This window comes from Echeneis naucrates, chromosome 20 (genome assembly GCF_900963305.1).
Source record: "Echeneis naucrates chromosome 20, fEcheNa1.1, whole genome shotgun sequence".
Lineage (NCBI taxonomy): Eukaryota > Metazoa > Chordata > Actinopteri > Carangiformes > Echeneidae > Echeneis > Echeneis naucrates.
Window position 1 is genome coordinate 6,961,265 of NC_042530.1, and position 20,480 is coordinate 6,981,744.

General features: G+C 41.8%; 1 protein-coding gene across 1 annotated transcript in view; it reads right to left on the bottom strand.

The window, feature by feature from the left end:
• Window positions 1-20,480, bottom strand: part of map3k22 (mitogen-activated protein kinase kinase kinase 22) — a 34,533-nt gene that overhangs the window by 2,531 nt on the left and 11,522 nt on the right. The window contains exons 4-17 of the mRNA XM_029529294.1: window positions 17,450-17,553; window positions 16,351-16,388; window positions 12,644-12,743; window positions 12,322-12,438; window positions 11,891-12,005; window positions 9,844-9,977; window positions 8,942-9,015; window positions 7,411-7,472; window positions 5,872-5,943; window positions 5,108-5,272; window positions 3,503-3,651; window positions 3,233-3,364; window positions 1,983-2,112; window positions 497-674 (exon numbers count right to left, since the gene is read on the bottom strand). Coding sequence (XP_029385154.1) covers window positions 497-674; window positions 1,983-2,112; window positions 3,233-3,364; window positions 3,503-3,651; window positions 5,108-5,272; window positions 5,872-5,943; window positions 7,411-7,472; window positions 8,942-9,015; window positions 9,844-9,977; window positions 11,891-12,005; window positions 12,322-12,438; window positions 12,644-12,743; window positions 16,351-16,388; window positions 17,450-17,553 — 1,570 coding nt within the window. The remainder of the gene's footprint in view (window positions 1-496; window positions 675-1,982; window positions 2,113-3,232; window positions 3,365-3,502; window positions 3,652-5,107; window positions 5,273-5,871; window positions 5,944-7,410; window positions 7,473-8,941; window positions 9,016-9,843; window positions 9,978-11,890; window positions 12,006-12,321; window positions 12,439-12,643; window positions 12,744-16,350; window positions 16,389-17,449; window positions 17,554-20,480) is intronic.

The following is a 20,480-nucleotide window of genomic DNA, read 5'->3' on the forward strand; positions in this document are numbered from 1 at the left end:
AAATAAGACAAGTTAAAACAAGTAAGTGTTAAGTCTCCAACATATGCACACATACAGTACAAACCCCCATTCAATTCATAGATTTACTACCTACCTATCTTATTTGCCTTGTTGTGACATGAACAGTATCTTTACAATAAAGGCAGAACATTCATTTTGAAAATTTCCACAGCTAAAAAGACTATATATAGACTATTCATATCCATATTCCTGTTTTCTTTCATAGCTGTAACAGTTGTACATACTGCTAACAACCCACACTTTTTTACCAGTTGAGTCTAACCAAACTGGATATTATATGCTTTTACATTTGATTACACTTTATTTAAAAAACCTTCACAGGGATTTATTTGGCTCAGCCTTGTATTAACATTTTTAAAGGTATTTCCGCATACCAACTTAAGAGATTGTTACTACTTTACTGCACATTTTTTTGCTGCAACAATTTAATATCCCCTTTGGGCCTCATTACATTTCCATCTAATCGTATCCTTACCATACATCGGCTTTCCGGCCATATCCCTCCCCATTGATGACTTCCGGGCTCATCCAGTAGGGGGTGCCAGTGACAGACTTGATTCCTGTACCAGACATGCAGATGGTCTGGATACGTTTGCTGGCTCCAAAGTCTCCCAGCTTCACATTCCCTGAGGAGTCTCGCAAGATGTTAGCACCTGGTGGAACGAAACGAAATGAGCTCAGAAATATTCAGAAGTCACCTGACTACTCTCAATATCCTTTAAGGGATCCTTTGATGCAGGTTCAATTAGAGTAGTTGGCCATTAAAGTGTCAGTGAGTGACAGAACAACCTGAAGAGTACACCTGAGAGTGTATATTTTTCATATGGTCTGACAAGACTGGGACGATGGAGTACTTGTAGACTTACTTTAGCAAACTTCATATAAATGACAAAACTGATTCAGCTCCATAAACACTGAATTATATCTTCCACTTTTCTCACAATGGGAAATGGCTCATTAATTTTAAACAAATAATAATCATAAAAAAAAAAGCTGAATAATCTGTTCCACATGGATCAAACCCCAACAGCCTTGTGCCTCCTTCCCTAGTAATTTTCCAACATGTCGCTGTGTCCATCCCATTTCCTTCAGACACTCTACTTGTATGATCAGTGACTAATATACACCACTCAACACTCACTCTCCACACCCACTGAAGGGTACAGGGATGAGAAAAAGAGATTTAGACAACTAAAGCTATAAACCTTCACTCTTCCACTTCGCACTTCATCAATCAGTTTCAAATACCTCTTCTTTTGTTTTTAGGATGTGAGCCTTTCTAATAAATCATCCTAACTACATGTAGGTATTTGTTTGGCTCTTTGGAACATTACATTCACAGAAACTTTATAGTCTAATGGCATGCCTACAGTGCCAAACTTCATCCAAAACCGCACGTGCTGACAGCTTTTTTTTTTTTATTACATACAGAAGAGCACTTGTGTGGTGAGATGAACGCACAACATGTATTACATATGAAGAGCATTTATAAGTGAAAAATCCCACCCACAGTCAGTTTCATAGAGCCCAACTATGTCCTCTGAGACTTGCTGTATTTTTTTCTCCCACCAGACAGTATATTTTCCCTCTTCTTGGCCGCGGCTGAGTGAGGCAGTGACTCCCAAAGCTGTGGGCAGCCAGTCTAAAGGTTTTCCATCCGGTGTTGAACATTTTTAGACTGGACAATTTCACCAGCATGAAGCTTAATATATCTCAAAGGGGAGTTCGAAATAGCCCATTTTCCAGGCTCATTCCGCAGACGATGAATAACCAAATGAGGAAATGTCAAAGAGAATAAAATGAATGAATCTGTAGTTTCCTCAGAAACAGTTTTTGCAATGTTAACCATAAAAAAAAGGTCTAATTCGTTGTTTACACACTGTCTCAAGTGTGGATGTGCGCTGGCTATAGATCAAATTAACAAACTAGCCTGACCTTTGCCAGCTGCCTTTCTCTGTTACCTTTGATGTCTCTGTGTACAATCATGTTGCTGTGCAGGTAGGAGACTCCTTGGATGATCTGTCTGGTGTATCTCCTTGTCACCTTCTCTGTTAGTGCTCCATAGGCTTTAAGCTGGTCTTTTATCGAGCCCTAGAGAGACAATAACAGAGAGAGAAAGAGATAGCTAGTGAGAATGAGAGTCAGGAAGTTTTAGAAATGCATTTACGATCCTTTTATTGGCTGTATTCTTCGCTAATATTGCTGTCACAGCTGCAGTGAATAAAAATGGTGGAATCCCCAGATTAAATATGAATGATGGACCTAAAATTGTGAATTGATTTTTAAGGAATATGTGGTTGTTCCAGCTGAAAAGGATTTGTTTTGTTTTGTTTGTTTTTCTTTTTTGGAGAAAGCAGACTCCAAGCCAAGTTTTAAGCACAAAAACCAATTATATAAACATACAATGTGCCGAGAGAATGCTGCATGATTTTGAGTCCAAACACCTCCAATCTCTTGCATTTCCTTTCATTTCCTATTGTCATTTCCCCATGAGGAAATTGCAAGTGCAAAGACCTGATCCATAACACCTGTGACGCACTATTGGAACCGCACATTGCAAACAAAACTTCTCCCCGCTTCAGGTTCAGCTGTCAACAAGACACCTCAACAGTTATCCGGCTCTCGGCAGGAATCTCCCCCTGACCCCCCTCCACTTCCAGCCCCTCGAGCCACTTAAGTGTTATCGGTCAGCCACAGCGGTGCAGCCGTGCCAAGCAGTCACACACAAACTTGGCTTTGTCCCCTTACCCCTCTCACTTCTGCCAGATTTCCAGCAAAACATAAACATTTCCAATTTCCAGACAATGTGTGACTAAGACGCTCAATGCCACTCAGAAAAAAAAAAAAAAAAAAAAAGCCTAGGAAATATTAAAAACAGGCTCGGGGATAGGGTCCACAGGCGACAGCAGCTCATTAAGATGCTCATTTAGCGAGAAAATGATCTCATAAACTGAGCTGTTCTGCTGACATCAACAACTGAGAATATGTTTGTTGACAGCTGGTGACATTTTAAAATTGGTTTTTAGCAGATGTGGCTTGTATGGGCTTGATTTGATATTTGTTTTAAAATGTCTGTGTACCTGGTGCCATAGCCAAAACAACTTAAACTATTGCATTCGCAGGCATTATTCATTATTGTAGCGCAATAAAACTTTCAAGACGACAATGTGAGTGTGATAAATTCAAATTACATGACCTACAGAATACGCACCCCTGGCATAAACTCAACAAAAATAGTGAGTTTTTTCTGTTCAAGGTCCCGAAGACAGCCATAGTACTGAACGATCCTCTCATGATGTAGGTTTTTCAGCAGCTGAATCTCACACTCCAGAGCATTCACCTCCTACAGAGAAAGAGAACCACAGCAACAGGATTTGAGTTTACAGAAAAGAAAGCACCTCTCATCTCAAATCATAAAATAATGACTCTAAAACACTTATGACACTTATTGTATGCAAATGTTAGCTGTTCTCTCTCCCACCTTGCTGGTTTCCTGACAGTCTGGATCAAAGGGCACCTGCTTGGCGGCCAGCTCACGTCCTGTGTCAGCATCATAGCAGAGGTAGACCTCCCCAAATGCCCCGCGCCCTAGGAGCTTTCCTTGTCGCCAGTTGACTGGCGCCCGTGGTGCTGCAGAAACAAAATACCAGATGATGAAAGCCCACCACTAATTCATTTAGCTGCTAAGCTTCCAGAGACAGAGAGGTTTAATATAATATACTGCTTTGAGCAAACATTAACTCAAAAAAATGCGTCAAAAACCACCACAAGAACAGACTGAAACTTGCACAACTTCACCAGGGCTAGACATCAAAATCCACCACAGTCTTGTTAAATGGTTCCCACCACAGACCCACTCAGAAGGAGGAGAGTGAGTCAAACTATCCTTAGCCAACAGAGAATCGGCAAAACCTTGAAAGATCACCTCAACAACTCTCATCTTCATGGACTCAGACTTTGAGACTTTGTTTTGGGACTAACAGGCGTGTTTGTTGTTGTGTGTCGGTGAGAGGGGCACCGGAGGCTGACACGTTGACCACAGACTGCTGAGCTGAGTTTTCATTTCATAACAGAGACGGTTTCTGAACAAAAAGCAACCGTATAATGAATGAAAATGTGATCAGTAAGACTGTGAAGTTGTTTAATCTGGGTGATAAGGGGAATTCATGATGCAACATACAGTATTACTGTGCATTATTTCCTTTCCCTCGAACCACCTACTCCTAAACAAACCAACCAAACATGTTTGAAAACCATGGAATGTTTGATTGAAAGGACATTATCCTTGTTTTGTCTCTTTCTGCAATGGTGTAACACATAGAAAACCGCAGACAATACAATGTGATTGACTTTGTCCTGCATCAGCGATTTCTTCAAAGAACCACCCTCTCATGTCCTCACACTATTATGTATTTTCAATGTGCCTTGTTCCTTGGTTTGACATTTTCTGGCACATGTACATGATTTTGATGACAAAATCATTCGCCTTTCATTTCCTTACTCTAAATTAAACAAACATATTTTGTATAAAACAGTTTCTTCTGTTTCAAAAAGGAAATCGTACTTCTGAAGCCTTAAATGTCTAAAAACTAGGTGTCATACATGAACTGACATAACTGACACATCTTTTTTTTTTTTTTTTACTTACTTTTGTCCCTTTCCTGACTGCCAAATGATTGGCACAACAGTTACAAATTTATGCAAAATGACTTGGTGCTTACTTTTTAATTAAAGACAAAAAGTTGAATTATTAATTAGTACAAGCTGTTTTTTATTTCTATAGCTCCAATTCTTAACAAAAGTTATTTCAACTCACTGGGCTAGATCTTACCCAGACACAATGACTTATCACTTGCTAACACTGGCAAGGAAAAACTTAGTTTCAAACTTAGTTTTAAGGCCCAGAGACCTTTAATTTATCTGATTAACCACAGGAACCAGACAAATTCAACACCAATCAACAACAAAGGCACGGAAACAGTTTTATTTAACTATGTTAATGCGTTTTCGAGGTAAAAATTTGCCTTCCGTCGCTGATCTTCTATTCCATTGTTCAAGTGCTGAGGATTTTAAGAGAACTACTCACACTTGGCTGTACCACGCTGGCAGCTTTTGTCAGTGCTGCGGCCCAGCGATCGCAGGTCGCTGTACTGCAGTGTACTGTCTCCATTATAACTGCGTGTACGACTGGAGGGAACCAGCTGAAACAGGTTCTCTTGCGGCATAAAGCTCCGGGGAAGGGTCCTGCGACCTGAACAAGCATTCATAAAAAAAAAGGAGACATATTTAAGACTTAGCGTGCACTGGCCACGGCATCTTTTCATGTGAAAGATTTTTACATTGTTCTCACACAGTTGCTCTACAGGTGTTGTGCATAAAGTGAGCTCTTGGCCAAGACTTAGGGCCAGATAGAGCAGAGTGCCTCTCGCCACTCTGTCCCACTTCCCCTCAGACAGGAAGCAGGGCGCTGTGTTTTCATACAAGTTCGGGTTCACCACAGGGAAACGTAAATCATTGCTAGCCAAGGTTAGCCTCTGAGTAAGCAATTACTAGCAGCTGCCTGGAACTGCAAGCCAGTATTTCATGTTACCAAATCTACACGGGGGCAAAGAGGAATAATAGCAAGAAAATGCCTAAGCAGACAACAATATCTAAAAATATATCACCTAAAAGTTGAATGAAGTGGGAGAGTGAAAGGAGGAGGCACCTTTAAGAATTTAACATATCTCTGATCTGATCTACTTGACCAATTTCAGCAGGGAGCTTCTGATAGTGTTCTGTGTCTGGTGTCCTTTCCAACCATAGCCGCGTCTGTTTAATGTAAATAATAACAATGTTGTGGGTCCTTACGGTCTCCATAATCCTTGCTGCGATTGGGCAACTGGAACTGGCGAGGGAAAGTCCCTCCTTTCCCGTGGCGACCTGAGGAGGGAGCAGTGAGGCAGAGCTGTCAATGAGGGAGCAAAAAAGCCTCGGCAAATTACATCACAACTGAATTTTCTACATATTGTTACACACAACTGGAGATACAATAATGCAGGTTTAATTGCTTTGAGCTAGACACGCACAGCTGCATGCAAGCATTGCCACATAATAAGACTAATAGAGGTTTATTTTTTTAACTCTCCAAACACATCATTTTTGCTCATCTTGGCATGACAAATCAAAGTCAAGTTTATAACCAGCAGAATGGAAGACGGCTTTCACGCACTGAACAGAGCAGTTATAATGCCTCACTTCAATCAAGAGAGAAACTGAAAACAGCTCATGTACGTTAGGTTAGCCTTAGCTCTGGACCCAGTGGAGCAGTAACTAAAGGCAGGTGGGGAGCAGTGCTGACGCAGGCGAGCATTGACACTCAGTCTCTCACATACACACTACAGGGAGCGCAACAGAGCCACTTGCAATTGAAAACAGCTGTTCTGTCAGATGACTGCCTCCCCCTTTTTGTGGCCGTATCCCATGGCGACGGGAGTTATTTTTTGTGTTTGGCAGTGCGGGATGGGGAGGAAAAATCTACTCAGAGGGAATGGTAAACAAATACTGTAGCCCTCAGCAGGAAGGGCCACACAGCTTTACATTAGTGAGGGGAGTGTGTGTCGACACGTGCAGGCATGTGTGCACAAATGATTCCTCAAGTACTGCTGTTGCAGCTATATGAAGCTCCAATCCTCCTGGTGTGTGTACACAATGTCCAACACTCCCTTTTTTAATTCATAGCATCGGAGTAGAGCATGAGGGGAGGAAATGACCAGATTGGGAGGGCTGCTCCACTGTTCACAGGGATTAGTGTGGCCTTATCTCTCATCCTGCTCTATTTGATCTGGGTTCTGAAGAAAGGGGACAGACAGGGACCCAGGGGACTAGGACTAGACGGTAGTGGGGGGGGGAGCATCAAGGGGCAGGGGGACAGAGTGGGGAAGTGATCATGAAAAGCAGAAAGCACTAGAAACTGGGGGCAGAAGAAGAGGGGAGTGGGAGACACAAAAGGAAAAAGGCTACACGGAGAAATGTGTGTTGAAGATAAAGCAGGAAGAGTTATGGATACTGTCACACTCCTTTCATCACCTCAGGAGACACAAAAAATACAACCAATATATGAAACATCTTCCAGCAACCCATTGCTCATCTTAAGCATGCACTCCCTGATAACGTGAATCAAATAATGCTATCTCCCTCCCCCTCAATAATCTCCATAGACACAAATAATAAAATTGATCTGGGACTACAGGATCAGATTTTTTGTTTCTTAGTTTCTTCTGTGTAATTCATTATTTTGCCTATAATTATCATAGAACAACAGCAAAAAAAAAAAAAAAAAAGAATTGGCATTTTACACCATAGAAAGTAAGTAATTTTTAGAACAGCTGCAGATTTCCCCAATTTTACCTTTGTATTCATAGTTGAGGTTCAGGTAATTATTGTCACGGTTGTTCTGAGAGAAGGGAGGGCTGAAATAACAAGAGGGAGACAAAATTAGAGCAGGTAAACTGAAAGATTAAAAGTAAGAAAATAAATTAATATAATTTGTTGACTTAATGTGCTAATGTACAATTCATGTTTTACAACAACAACCAATTCCACGTTTTTGTTGAAATCTAAGCAGATGAAGTCAAGTAAATGGCTCTAAATCATTGAGTGGGAATCTTTCAAGGATAAAAAAAAAAAGTTTGCATCACCAAAAACTGAGACTGAGAAACCTTTTCATGGATTCTTTAAATTGTGTAACTTTGCTGCACTGGTGGCAGTAACGTGGGCTTGAAAATGAACTGTTAACCACAGGCAGAGTCTGGACAAACCGTGCTACTACACACTCTGATACCTATGGATGCATTTGGACAATAATTCACTGCAGGAAGTAGCGACTATAGACCGGTTAGACAAGGCTTCATTCTACAGCAAGAAAACAACTTGAGCCCCATGGAGCTGGTTTGGGATGAAATGGATAAAAGAGAAAAGGTTAAGTAAAATAAATATATGATAAGACCATAAATATGTTTAGCAGCTTGATAAACTAGTCAACAATTCAAATTTAGGTTTACTATTTAAGTTGCCAGTTTCTACAACCCCCCCTCCCCCTTTTTAAAGTCTTCATTACAAATTTTTTTTTCTATGCTTTAATTTACAAAATGGAGCCATTCTAAAACTTTTGACTTGTGTGTATATCCAACCCCCCAACCTCACACTCTCCCTGGCTGGTTGCGGCCAGCCCTGTCCTGACGACCCGACAGAGAGTGACGTCTCTGTTGACCGCAGGGCGGCGTGGGGCCACGAGACCCTGGATAAGGGGCACGCATGCCCGCTCGAAGGGAAAAGTTCCATGCACTCGTTTCCTGCCATTGTTCTGCAGCCTGGAGCCCTGATAAGCCTCGTGCAGGTAGAGCTGCTTCCCTCCTACACTCGCTCTCTCTCTCTCTTGCTAAGACTCAGTGTTGCTCACTTTTCTTTTCCCTTTGATTCATATTCAGCCTTTTCACTCTCCAGCCATTTCACTTTACTCTCACTCTTTAAGCACTTCCCATTTTCTGGCTCAATTTTTCCTTTCGACCAGCATGTTCTTGCTCACTCTTTCACATCTCCCACTCAGTCTGTCTCATTCTCCGATGATAATGGAGGAATCCAGGCGTCCAGACATGAGTTTTGTCACCATGGTAACAGCAAAGTGACCCGATTACTTTTTCACATAGGCGCCTCAGGCAGGGTCAGACAGCCCTGCTGGCCTTTAACACTGTTTACAATCTGATCACTGACATCCTTCGGTTGTTTTTGTGTGTGTGTTTGCTACGTGCACATTCCCATCCCAGTGTGTTAATGGATCCTAACGCTGTGATGCAAACATCAGCAGTTAGCATAAAAGGTATGCACATTTAATTCACACACACAAGGTCATAAATCACAGACATGCTGCATAATGACTCACCTGTCAAGTGCTTGATCTATTGATTGACAGCTATTAGACAATGAATTGTCTGCGCTCCCAAAGGGATCCAGCATCTGGAAGATATAATAACAGAGGGATCAAATGTCACAGAGCATCATCATATGGGGGACAGTGTATGACAACGCTGATGTAGTAGTGTGTATAACTGCAGTGCAATAAAAGGTTGTGGGGGGGCAAGAGTACAGTGTATTTGGACATCTTGATTAAAAAGCACGATATAAATGTCACATGTTACCATATGCCATTCTTTTCTGGATAGATAGATAAATCACATATTCTTGTAAGAGACAGCTACTGCTGAGGCGTCCACTTGTAATAAAACCCCATTTCACATTAATGGATATTAAAAGAAAAGAAAAGTGTGTGTGTGTGTGTGTGTGTGTACAGCTGACACGCTGTTAAAATCGCAGCAGTTACGATTTATCCTCGCTTTGGAGGTATAGTTTTGACTAGTCTTTTGTGCCAATCTCAATATTATATGATAAAATAATATCCAAATAGTAATAAAGCAGGAAACTGGCTTACCCACGAAATCTGAAGATGAATAACTATCCTCTGTTTTTGTTTTTGATAAGTGGCCATTACAAAAATGGCTCTCTTGAGATGTTCCAATTAACAATAATAGAATTCAGATGCAAACAAAGTCACAATAAAGCAGAGTGGTATATTTTCAAGATGAGCCCAGCTGAGCAAAATTAGTTAGAGCTCTATTGTGTCAACTCATTAAACATGCATCTTGAAGCAATTTCTCCTGTGTGCCTGGCTCACTTGCCAGAGTCTTGAGAATTAGCCAGCACAGGGCAGTAATTTGGACCAGTTATAGGATTGTCTACAGCCAATCACACAGGACTGTTTATTCAGACTTTTACGCAGGTTCTTACGTTCTGGTCCAGGGTCTCAGGGATGAACTCCCCTTCACTGTGGATACTGGTGTAGGAGCCCTGGCGGGCAATCTGCTGCTGCTCCTCAGGGACACTGCCTGGGGGGGGAGATGTCCTACCTGTATGTAGGGAACCTGGGAAGGTAACAGTTTTGAAGTATAGTGAGGGAAGGAAGAACAGAAAGTGAAAGGCAGAAATTAAAGGATTAGGTGCACAAAGGGAGCAGAAATGTAGTGTTGGAGAACAAGAGAAGAAATTGAGCGGTAAAGGTGAGCAGGAATGGATGAAGCATGAAGGAGAGATGATGAAGAGATGAAAACGAGAGGGCAGAGGGGAGAAAACGCCGTCACAGTGTTATTCATGTGTACAAGTTCAACAGTGTCAGGACTATGAGAGATGATTTACTAAACCACACTGCTGCCACCTCTAACCTCAATTACCGTGACAAACTCTCCCCTGGCTGAGCTATAGATGAGACCGAGCACTCGTCCTTGACACAGTAAGAAGACCTGCTGAAAATCTGACTAACACTGCCTGCATTGACAGGCACACAGAAGAAATGCTGTAAGGCTTGGATTCTAAAATCTACATGAAAAGGCTGTGTAAACTGCCTACATTTTGACTGAAAGCTGAAATTCCAGCTCTTTTTTTCCCACTGATCAGTTTCTTTCTGCCTGCCTCCCTCGCTCTATGCTCTCCTGCTGTTATACGTCAGTGAAGTATCCGGGCTCACATCACATCTTCACTCAACCATCCACTGTGACCGCTCTCATGTCACCTTTCATCTGCCACCCAGTCCCTCCACTTCCATCTTTCTGCCTCTCCTTCTTCTGGCAGGGGAATTGACAGAGAGCGGTTAATTCTATACAATGTATATGAGCCGGGATGGTGACAGCACTGATGTTATTGGAGCTACATGAGAAAGACTGGCGCTGACAGCAGTCATAGAGTGTTTTCAGCTGTAATGTCAAAATACAAATGCAACACAGAAGTTGGTGCTGGTTGTTCCTGCATGTGTCTGAGCTTGAGAGATGACTGAAACATTGACCTTTCTGGATAGACCTGATAGAAAGGGAGTGAAAAGATTCAGACATGGAAGATTTGGGGGGGAAAAAAAACCTTCATGCTGTGTTGCCAAACAAGCAGGGAGGGACAACTGAACTGGAGTGTGTTGTTTTATGGAGCCGTGAAGTGTGACATGACAAGAAAAGGACCTTTATCTGTCCTAAAGGAATAGTTTGACATTTGGGGATTTCTTGCGGTTAGGTGAGAAGATTGAAACCACTCTCATTCCTGTAGGTTAGATGTGAAGCTACAGCTGAATAACTAACCTGGAGATCCAGTTTAACAACTGACCTGGCTGCTGGGAAAATAAGAAAAAGTCCAGCTCACAACTCACTGTAAGAACACAAAATGCAAGTTTGACTCTTTAGTTTTTTGTCTTATAAAACAAACAAACAAAAAAAAGATATCAGTGGAATAGTTCATTTGTTGAACTGTAGCAACCTTCTGGTGGTAGGCATAGTGCTGTTTGTAATCTTTATGCTAAACTAAGTGGTTGCTAGCTGTGAATGTATTCTATAGTGGAACATTCATGAGTAGTGGTATCAATCTTTTCATCTCACATCCACTTTTATTTCAACTTCAATGTCAAAGCGCTAACTGATCAAGGTGACAATGTGGGCAAGGAGCTACTTGGTATGAGAGCGGAAACTCGTCCTTGCTTCGACTTGTCTTCTCTTTGGCTGTTAAAAATGTCACTTTCACCTCCAATTTGCATTTCTGTGTGCAGACGAAGCGTGTCCCTCATCCTGCAATTAACATTTCTATGACAATGGTGTCTATGCTGTAAATTGACAATGACAGTCCCTCCCCCGAGGCTTCAGCAAGGGGACAAGAAACCTTGACATTAGCAGGATTTTGGCTGGGCTTTTTGATTTGTTGCCTTCTCTCTCTTTCCTGTTTGATAAAAAAAAAGGTAGATATCTGGTCTAACTGATTGCCTGTGATTCTGTATTTCCTTGTGCGTCTGTGTGTGTCCACTCACCTGTCGAGTGCTTGCGCACCCTCTCTGACCCTTTGAGCAGAGAGCCCTTCAAATCTCCCAGTGACCGCGATGATCTCATTTCACTCTGCTTGTCTCTGCTGTTCACCTGTAAGTACTATAAAGGGAAAACGCATAGGAAGTAGGAGAAAGGGGAGAAAGGGAGCAGGGCCGGAACAGGAAACAAGGACAACCTTACTTAATTTCCATTTAAATCAGTATATCAGCGGAGGAACTTTACTTCCTCTAAGTTAAAGATTTCAGCAAACAGTAGCACTGATTCAGATGGCTAAATGATTTAAAATAAGAGAATGACTTTGAGCAAGTGACTGATCGTGGCGATAATTTACACACTGATAAAGCTGAATGACTAAATGTTGGCACATATTGTATGCAATTCTACTCTGAAAACTATGTACGTTGTTTGGACTCACAAGGTTGTTCTTCTGGGTCTTGAGCAGTATCCTCAGCAGCCCGTTGGTCCCTGAGCTGCAGCCCAGTGTCAGTACTGCCTGATCCAGGTCCTCCTGGGTCTTCAAGGGCAGCAGCAACTGAAAGGACAAGAAAACATAGAACACATGACCTTTCATTCCCCATTGTTTCATATAGACAACGCATGCATGATGGCCTCTAGATGTTGCTGCTGTTGCTATTTGAAAGCTTCACTAATCCATCTTTAAATTCATAACACTGCATATTTTAACACAAATGACGTTCATTACATTAGCCAAGCATTTTGAGCTGTGGTTCTTTTACCTCTTTCTCCATAAAGAACATGTCCATCTGCTGCCCAAAGGCTTCAGTCACTTTCTGCAGCAGCTCCTTGATCTTCAGCGGCCGCTGAAAAGGGATGATTCTGGTAGGCAGAGTAGAGCAGCAGGGTCAAAGGTCAACAAAGGCAGCTAATGTTATGCTAACTCAGACGCTCAACTTGAGGTTGGCTTCTATACAAGCTCATAGTTCTTTTAATGTTCATAATTTTAGAAATACTTTCAAAATGATAGGACATTTTAGAGCATTAAGGAGTCGTAGGGAAAAAGAGAATCTTGGTTTTTCCTGTGCTCTGTATTTTTTCTGGTTTTCCACAGTTCTGTACCTCTAACCTATATTTAGATTGGATGAACTTCAAAGTATTTCCTTCACAAACTATGTTATGATAGTGTTTCCACTAAAATGGACAGGTCAGCTGGGTGAAGAAGAGGAGTGAAGTAAACACTGAGGCTGTTAACAGAGCATTAATCAACATAATACAGAACACAGAATAAAACCCCACAGATGTATATGAACGTCTAATTTAGTCTTTGTCTACGTGTACTACGGTGTGTGCACAGTGTCTGTGTGTCTGAAGTCTGAACTGTTTGGAGTGTCTGTATATATGGATGCCTGTGTGTTTGTAAAAATCAACATGCATGAGTGTGCTTCCCAATCAGTGTGTGCATCGGACACTATTTCAACACCACTGGGCCTCTCCACTAAGCCAGCACAAAGGCAGATGGGAAACTTCCTGAGAGGAAAGGGGAAAAAATCTGGAGCGGCAGCAAAAGCAGCAGGATGTGTCTTTCCCTCCTCTTTCACAGAGTGACAGAATGAAAGATACAGAGACATGGAGATATTTACAGACTGTGAGAGAGAAAATAAAGGAGACAGCCTGAGAAAATAAAGGAAAGACAAAGAAAGAGATTCTCTCTGGCATCTCTGTCTTTTCTGTCTCTCCTCACTCTGCTTTTGAAGAATCCGCAGCCTACTATCGCTTTATAATATCCCGATAAAGGATTTGTTTTTATCTCATCATTTCCCCATCAGAGGCCAAAGCTCTGGCTATCTTAATGACTGCTCACTGGTTCCCTCATTTGAAGAGAAGATTCTGGGAAGAGGGAGGCCTGTGGATCAGAGTCGAGCAGCAGTGCAAATAAATGGTCCCCATCTCTGTTTATACTCAGCGATGATGTGTATGATAAAGAGCAGGAGGGGTGTGGAGGAGGAGGGCTGTGAGGATGCTGCTCCAAAAGATATGGCTTTCCTTCCTCTGTGCAAGCATGTGGTCGCACACACTCAGTCATAGAAAAACACACCAATTTGTAAAACGAATGCTCCCGCTTTCCTTTTCTCTTCCCCTTCTCCAATGAACACAATCATATATACACAGAAAAAAAAAACAGTCTGGCTTGGTTCCTTCACTCTCTGGCAGGAGACCCTGAGGCAGAATTAGGGAAAGAGAGAGACACAGCTCCTATTTCCTGCCCTAAACCCTCGCTGCTTGCCAAAGAAAAGAGAGAACGTCCAGTATGATTCCATTGTGAACAGACAACGCGGTAACCCTGACTCAAGGACTCCTAATACCTCAAGTGCTGTGGACGCTGCTCAGATAAAACATTTACTGCGCTGGCACTGCAACTCAAATTAAAATTGTTTCCTTTTTTTTTTTTTTTTTTGGATAAAAGCCAATAAAATTTCACCCCTGTGTTCTCAAGAATAAGGGGAAGTTTTTTAGAATTTCATTACACTTCGAAATATTAAACCTACTTGTAAGTGCCTTCCTAACCAGCCACATGAGCTTCTTGCGCCATAATTCAATTTGAAACTGTTTCTGGAGGCTTCAACAAAGTTGTTCAGTTGCCTTTCATTAAGTTTTAATGGGATTTTTAAAATTGAATTCCTGCTTGAGTTTAATAATTTTTGTATCTATTTTCTATCTGAGTATTTGCATAAAAGCCCATGCAGTGATGGAAGATGCAAACTAGCTTTGACTATAAATGCTGTGTTATGCAGCTTTGGTCAATGCCATGTGCTTATTCCCAGAAATTCAATCATTAAAGAGAAAGCAAGAGATTTGGCAATTTTAAGAGCAGTGGAACCAAAACCAGTGGAACAGAAAATAAAATTGTATTTAAGATGATATAACACGTCGAAAAAAAAAAAAAAATGCAGGAGCATCAGCATTGACATGGAGTCATGTTTCTGTCCTCCTGCCAAATGTTGCCCCTGGTTGGGACAGGAACTATGAGAGACTAAATCACGCTGTAAAGGTGATTATTCTGTCTTCCTAACTACAAATGAGTTCTTTCAGATTACATACAATCATGAAATCTTCTGTGAAACTACAGAATTCATAATAGCTGCTTTGAATTATAGTGAGGTAACTGAGTGAGCTAATTGACTTGCAAACCAGACCAGAAATCAAAGCGAAAAGAAAAAAAAAAAAAAGGTCAGATAGGCGCGAACTAACCACATGACAGGAGAGAAGGAAGAAAGAGACAGTTTGAACTGACAGAGGGAATAAAAAATAAATCAAAAAATGTCTTTAAAATCTATGAATGCCGTCTTCCTGACCAAGCGGCTGTCTGCCTTTTCCAAAAGAGCAGTGCTGTCTGCGGGGAGCAGGCGAGAGAGAGAAGAGGATGGTGAGACAGAGAAACCGAGGGAGGCAGAAATGCAGAGAGACAGAAACATGAAAAACTTGTCTCTTCCTCAGCAGAGGCCAATTAGGGCTGTGAAAAAGTGAGAGGCCCAGTGTGAAGCCATATTCTGCTGTGCCGTTTCCCTTCCCTCTCGCTCGCTCTCTCTCTCTTACGAGCCCATGACTTTCTAATCACAGCACTACTGAACCAATTCTCGTTCCTGTGGTCTATATTCAGACGAATCAAAGCAATTATTCTTGTAGGTTCTGGTCAGTCTCCGTCTGATGGGTTTCCACTGTGACAGTAAACTCTGTGTTTGTCACTCCCCCCGCACCCCCGAGGAGCTGTTTGGAGTCGAATGAGGGTTTCACAGGAACAAAGTCTGTCTGTGATCTTAAACCTCTCTTAGCAAGCAAAGCTAGAGGCCAGATAAGGACCTAAGAGGATCATAAAACATCCATACATGGACTGATGAAGCTGCACTCCCAGTGTAGACGAAATGAAGCCCTGCACCAATAAAGCTTATGCTGTTCAAAAGAGCTCTTATTTATACTGAGCGCCTCACTTTCAAACTGCTCCAATGCGGTAAACAAACTGTAAGGCACCTTGTTGGAAAAACGGCTCTGTCTCCAGACTGAGTTAGTGTAACCACGCTCTGCCTCTTGAGTAACTCTAAGGCTGGTTGTCTGAGGCAGAACAGATGGCTGCTGGGCGAAGGACGTTGAGGACAGAGGGAAAGCACAAGAAAACACATTAGAGGGAGAATTCGGGGTGTGTCTGGAAGACTGGACACTAGACTGAAACACTTGGCACTCCCTCTGTCTTTTTGCTCACTTTTTCTCTCATCCCCCCCCTTCAGATGGCCCGTCCGAGTCTGCAACACAAGGCCCCGGCTAAATGTCAAAGCAGGAATTTTCCCTCTCTTTATGCTACTCCGGCATGTAGCTGTGATTTCCCTTAGACACAAAATCCCAGGCATGGCAAAGCATAACAAAAAGGATCTGAACTGAAGAGTTAAGGCTTGGACAGAAGAGTAGAAAAAACAATACGGAGGTTCCAACATACCGTTTTTCTCTCTCATGCTCCAGCTTGACTCTTAAATCCTGTTGAGAGGAACAATAACAACAGAGGGGAGTTATGGAAGTGGAAATTAAAAATGATTCATGGTTTTATGTGGGATTTAGGCTGATGAATAAATGAAAGTGATAAGCTGGACAAGGAATTTAAGTGACAAAAAAAGCATTTTAATGATCCAAATTTTTCCTATATTTGGGGCTACTGCACCAAGGCAACAGTATCCTTCAACATGACTTCAAGGATGGCACAACACAATCTTTTTCTTACTTTTCTATTTATAATGTCATTACCCAAGGGAGCAGGAATCTGGCGGAGCCTGTAAGTCTGCATGAGGTCATGGTGATAAACCTACATAGACATCATATCAGCGCAGGCTATTGGGTGAAATGCAGCAAACTCACAGAGGACAGCAGCACTCTGAGCGGAAACTCTCTCTGTTCCCCACTGTTTGTTTATGTTTCATCATAAACATCGGTCCTTTAAGAGGATTTGCCAATTATCATTCCACAGAGAGAGAACAAACGCACAAGTAAACGACTTCAGAAAGAGGCACAAAGTGATTGAGAGTAATTAAATCCTGGGAAGCTCTGAACTTTTTAGTACACAAAACCATGAAGGAGGATGATAAGACATCCACAATGTGCTAATTCTTTATTTTCAACAGTTTCTTTTCTGCTCTGCTGTGGCCATGACATAGGTAGTGGCCAGAGGAAGAAAATTAAAAAATACTTTGCCGGTCACAATTTTCAATGAATGTTATGTAGTTTTGTGTCTACCTGCACTGGTTTATCAACGTACAAAACCCAGATTTAGCTTCAAGTGTCACCTCTGCTTTTATGAGTGGATTTCAGCACTCTGAATTGGAGTGAATAGATCATTATTAAACTCAGAATAAGCTGCTTCATCTACAGCACAACTTTTACCTGACTTTAGCAACTAGCAAACTGTCAGTGTAGCAAGAAATGCAAAGAAAACGGAAGTGAGGCTGAAGATTTGTGTTTATGTGCAGACTGATTATTCAGTGGATGAATGTATGAGCACTTTAAAGCGATGCTGCATCAGAAATCCACATGGTCATCACAGGTACCTGTTTGTAGAGTAAGGTTCTGTTCTTGGGCTTGTTGTGCTGGGTGTAGCAGCGACCCAGAGCTGCCAGGTCCTTCATGATGGAGTTTAGTGCCTCTTCATCATCTAAGGACAGAAGACACATCAGTTAGGTGCAACCCTTGTGAATGTTAAACGAAGAAACTGAAACTGGGTTCGTCTGAATTGTTTGATGACCTACAAACCTTCAGACATATAAAGTCAATTTATTTGAGTGGAATAAAAGACCAACGTGACCATCCACTGGCATTTAGTGGAACAGATAAGTGAAAATGGCCGAACCCTAACCCTAAGTGTGGTGTCATCATTAGTCATGTGCCTCTGTGCTTGTATTGGCTCAGAGCAGACAATGAGGCAACACCTGGTCTGTTACTTCCTGTTCTGATGCCATCCACGGTGTTTCCACTCATGGAAAGAATCCAGTGCTTTTGCTCTGACATAAGCATAACAAGATAATCTATGAAAAGAGCAGATACCTGGAAAATAAATGTTTTCTCTGAAAGGATTTTTTTCATGCTGATTGCTCTCAAACTCTCTCCTCCGCATACAAAATCTGTGATAGAGCAGAGGTGTTTAATAATGCAGCACGCACGTCTACGAGCGCCCGCCGCAGAGGGCAACGTGGTCGTCAGTGTGTAGCCTACAGTTTAGTAATTAAGCACTTTTCATTTCATCTTATCAGTAGAGAGGCTTCAGAAACACACTTCTTTAGTTAAAATGCGGTCTCCTGTAATCAGATGGAATGATATTTTCTTTTGTCAAATGCTGAATCATTCTGAATTAAAACGGCCGCAGGCTTCAAAATGAACAGAGATTATTGACTTTGATGGAGGGATCAGAGGCGAAACGAGAGCCAGTCAAGTGTGCTGCAAATTCACCACTTGCTCTTTACAGGGAAACGATGTCAGGGCTGCAGTGCTCGTGAAAACCTTCCTCAGCTTCTAGACGGTTCTTCATTTCTCACTTCACACTGTCTGTCACACACACACACACACGTAAGAGGGGCAATCACGCAGATAAGCATGTCACACATTACCATATCAAGAGACTTTAATAGAATCAATTATCTGAGTGCAGTGATTACAATATAAAGAAGAGGTCGTTGACCTCAGCTCCTGCCTGCCTCTCAGATGAGCTCTGGGTGCACATACACACACACACACACAAACACAGCAGGAAACCAGACTAAGTGTATGCAATGCAACACAAAAAAACACCTGCAGGAAAAACCACATTCCTCAAAATAGAAGGGTCTGTGTGTGACCGCTGGGAATGCCATTCACATGGCAAGTGAGCTGGTATCACAGGGAGCAGATGGGGTCTGACATGGCATTTGATTTTGTTCGCGCTGCATGGCTCTTGCGGCCAGCTGTTTAGAGACAGTGGGCCAGTCCATTGGGTTCACCCAGCGGTCACAGTACACATGCAAACATGAATTTACACACCCAAAGAGGGGACTCCCCTGTTCCGGCTTTTAATCTCAGCTCCTCACTGTCAGGTTTAATTCTCACTCAGTGATTTCTGTGGCATTATAAATTACCTGTGACTGTAAGTGATAAATGAAACACTGAACTTTCAAAAATTAAAGTTTCCCTGAATATATGCTGTCTTTGCTTCTTTTTAGATTGGTGTTCTCCAACGCTTTTGAAAAGACCCTGAAATGAGCTTCAAAAGACAAATCCACAAATCTGCAGTACGACATACAGCTGTGTTCAAAACACAACAAACAGGTGATCTACATTGTATTGGGGTTGAGCCAGACATAAACCTCCAATGTCTCAATAGCAGATTCTGTGTAGGTAGACACCACTAGAGTTCAGTGTGACATTTTGTTGAATTTGGATGACTAAACACACACTCTGCTGACTCCAATTTCATCAGCTTTCTTTTTTTCACTCAGAAATATTCTTCACCAAACAAAATCGCTTTTGGTCTAGTGTTGTCAGCAAGCTAACATAAACTGAGGTCGAACAACATCAACTGCCCACCACAGAGGTGTAAAGTGAGGTATGACGTAACTCTCCTCTCTACTGACCTGTGTACTCCTTCCACTAACAGAAGCTGAAAAAGCCACAATGATAAGAAAAGTTACACCCACTAACTCTGCCCACAGTGTAAATAGTAAAATAGAAAAAGGAACTTGTCGATACTCTTGAAATGAATGAAGACAAATTAGGAAACGTATTGGATGGCTTAATTCATCAAAATATCAAAGTGGCAGAAAGTTTAAATTAAACTATAACTGAAGAAAGTCCAATATGTACCTCTGGTCATTCAGAGAATGTGCTGAATAAGCACAACCCTTTATCTAGCAATGGCCTCATTATGCCTTGTGTTCCTTGTTTGATTGTGATATCATCAGGTAATTATGAGCCACGTGAGCCAAAGGCAGAACACCGGCGGACAAAAAAAAAAGCAAGACACACACATAACAACCTTCCAGAGGCAAAACCACACACTGTTCTGTCACCACAGAGTGGTCACATACTGTGTGAAACTCCCTGGGACTCACAGAGCAGGTCCGGTTACTTATAAAATAAACTGTCAGCTGCAATGGATGACTGAAAGCTCAACTGGGCCTGTCCTCTCTGAATAGGAAGGAACTGAGTCCCTGTCTGTGCTCTGGATGTGGAGCTGGCCTAACTTCATTAGTCCACATCAGGAGATGAATGGATTTTTGATTGAATCAGACACGAGGGTAAAGAGCATTTCTCCATGGCCACTCTGCGGCCACACTGAAAATAATCAGCACTCATGTTTTACATATTTGTAGGTCCACGGCTGATAATTTTTTTTTTTTATTCTATTGTCAATAAAATGTCCATCACAATTAATAACATTTGGGCTAAGAAACAAAACACAAGTGATTTTAAGAAACTCATTCTGCAGCAGGACCATGGTGTACCCAGTTTATGGCTGGATGGACCATGTGGTTGAAAACGACAATAAAACTGCAATAAACAGACACTTAAAGAAGAATAAAGAAGTTGAAGCCTCCTCAAAAACTCAGTAAA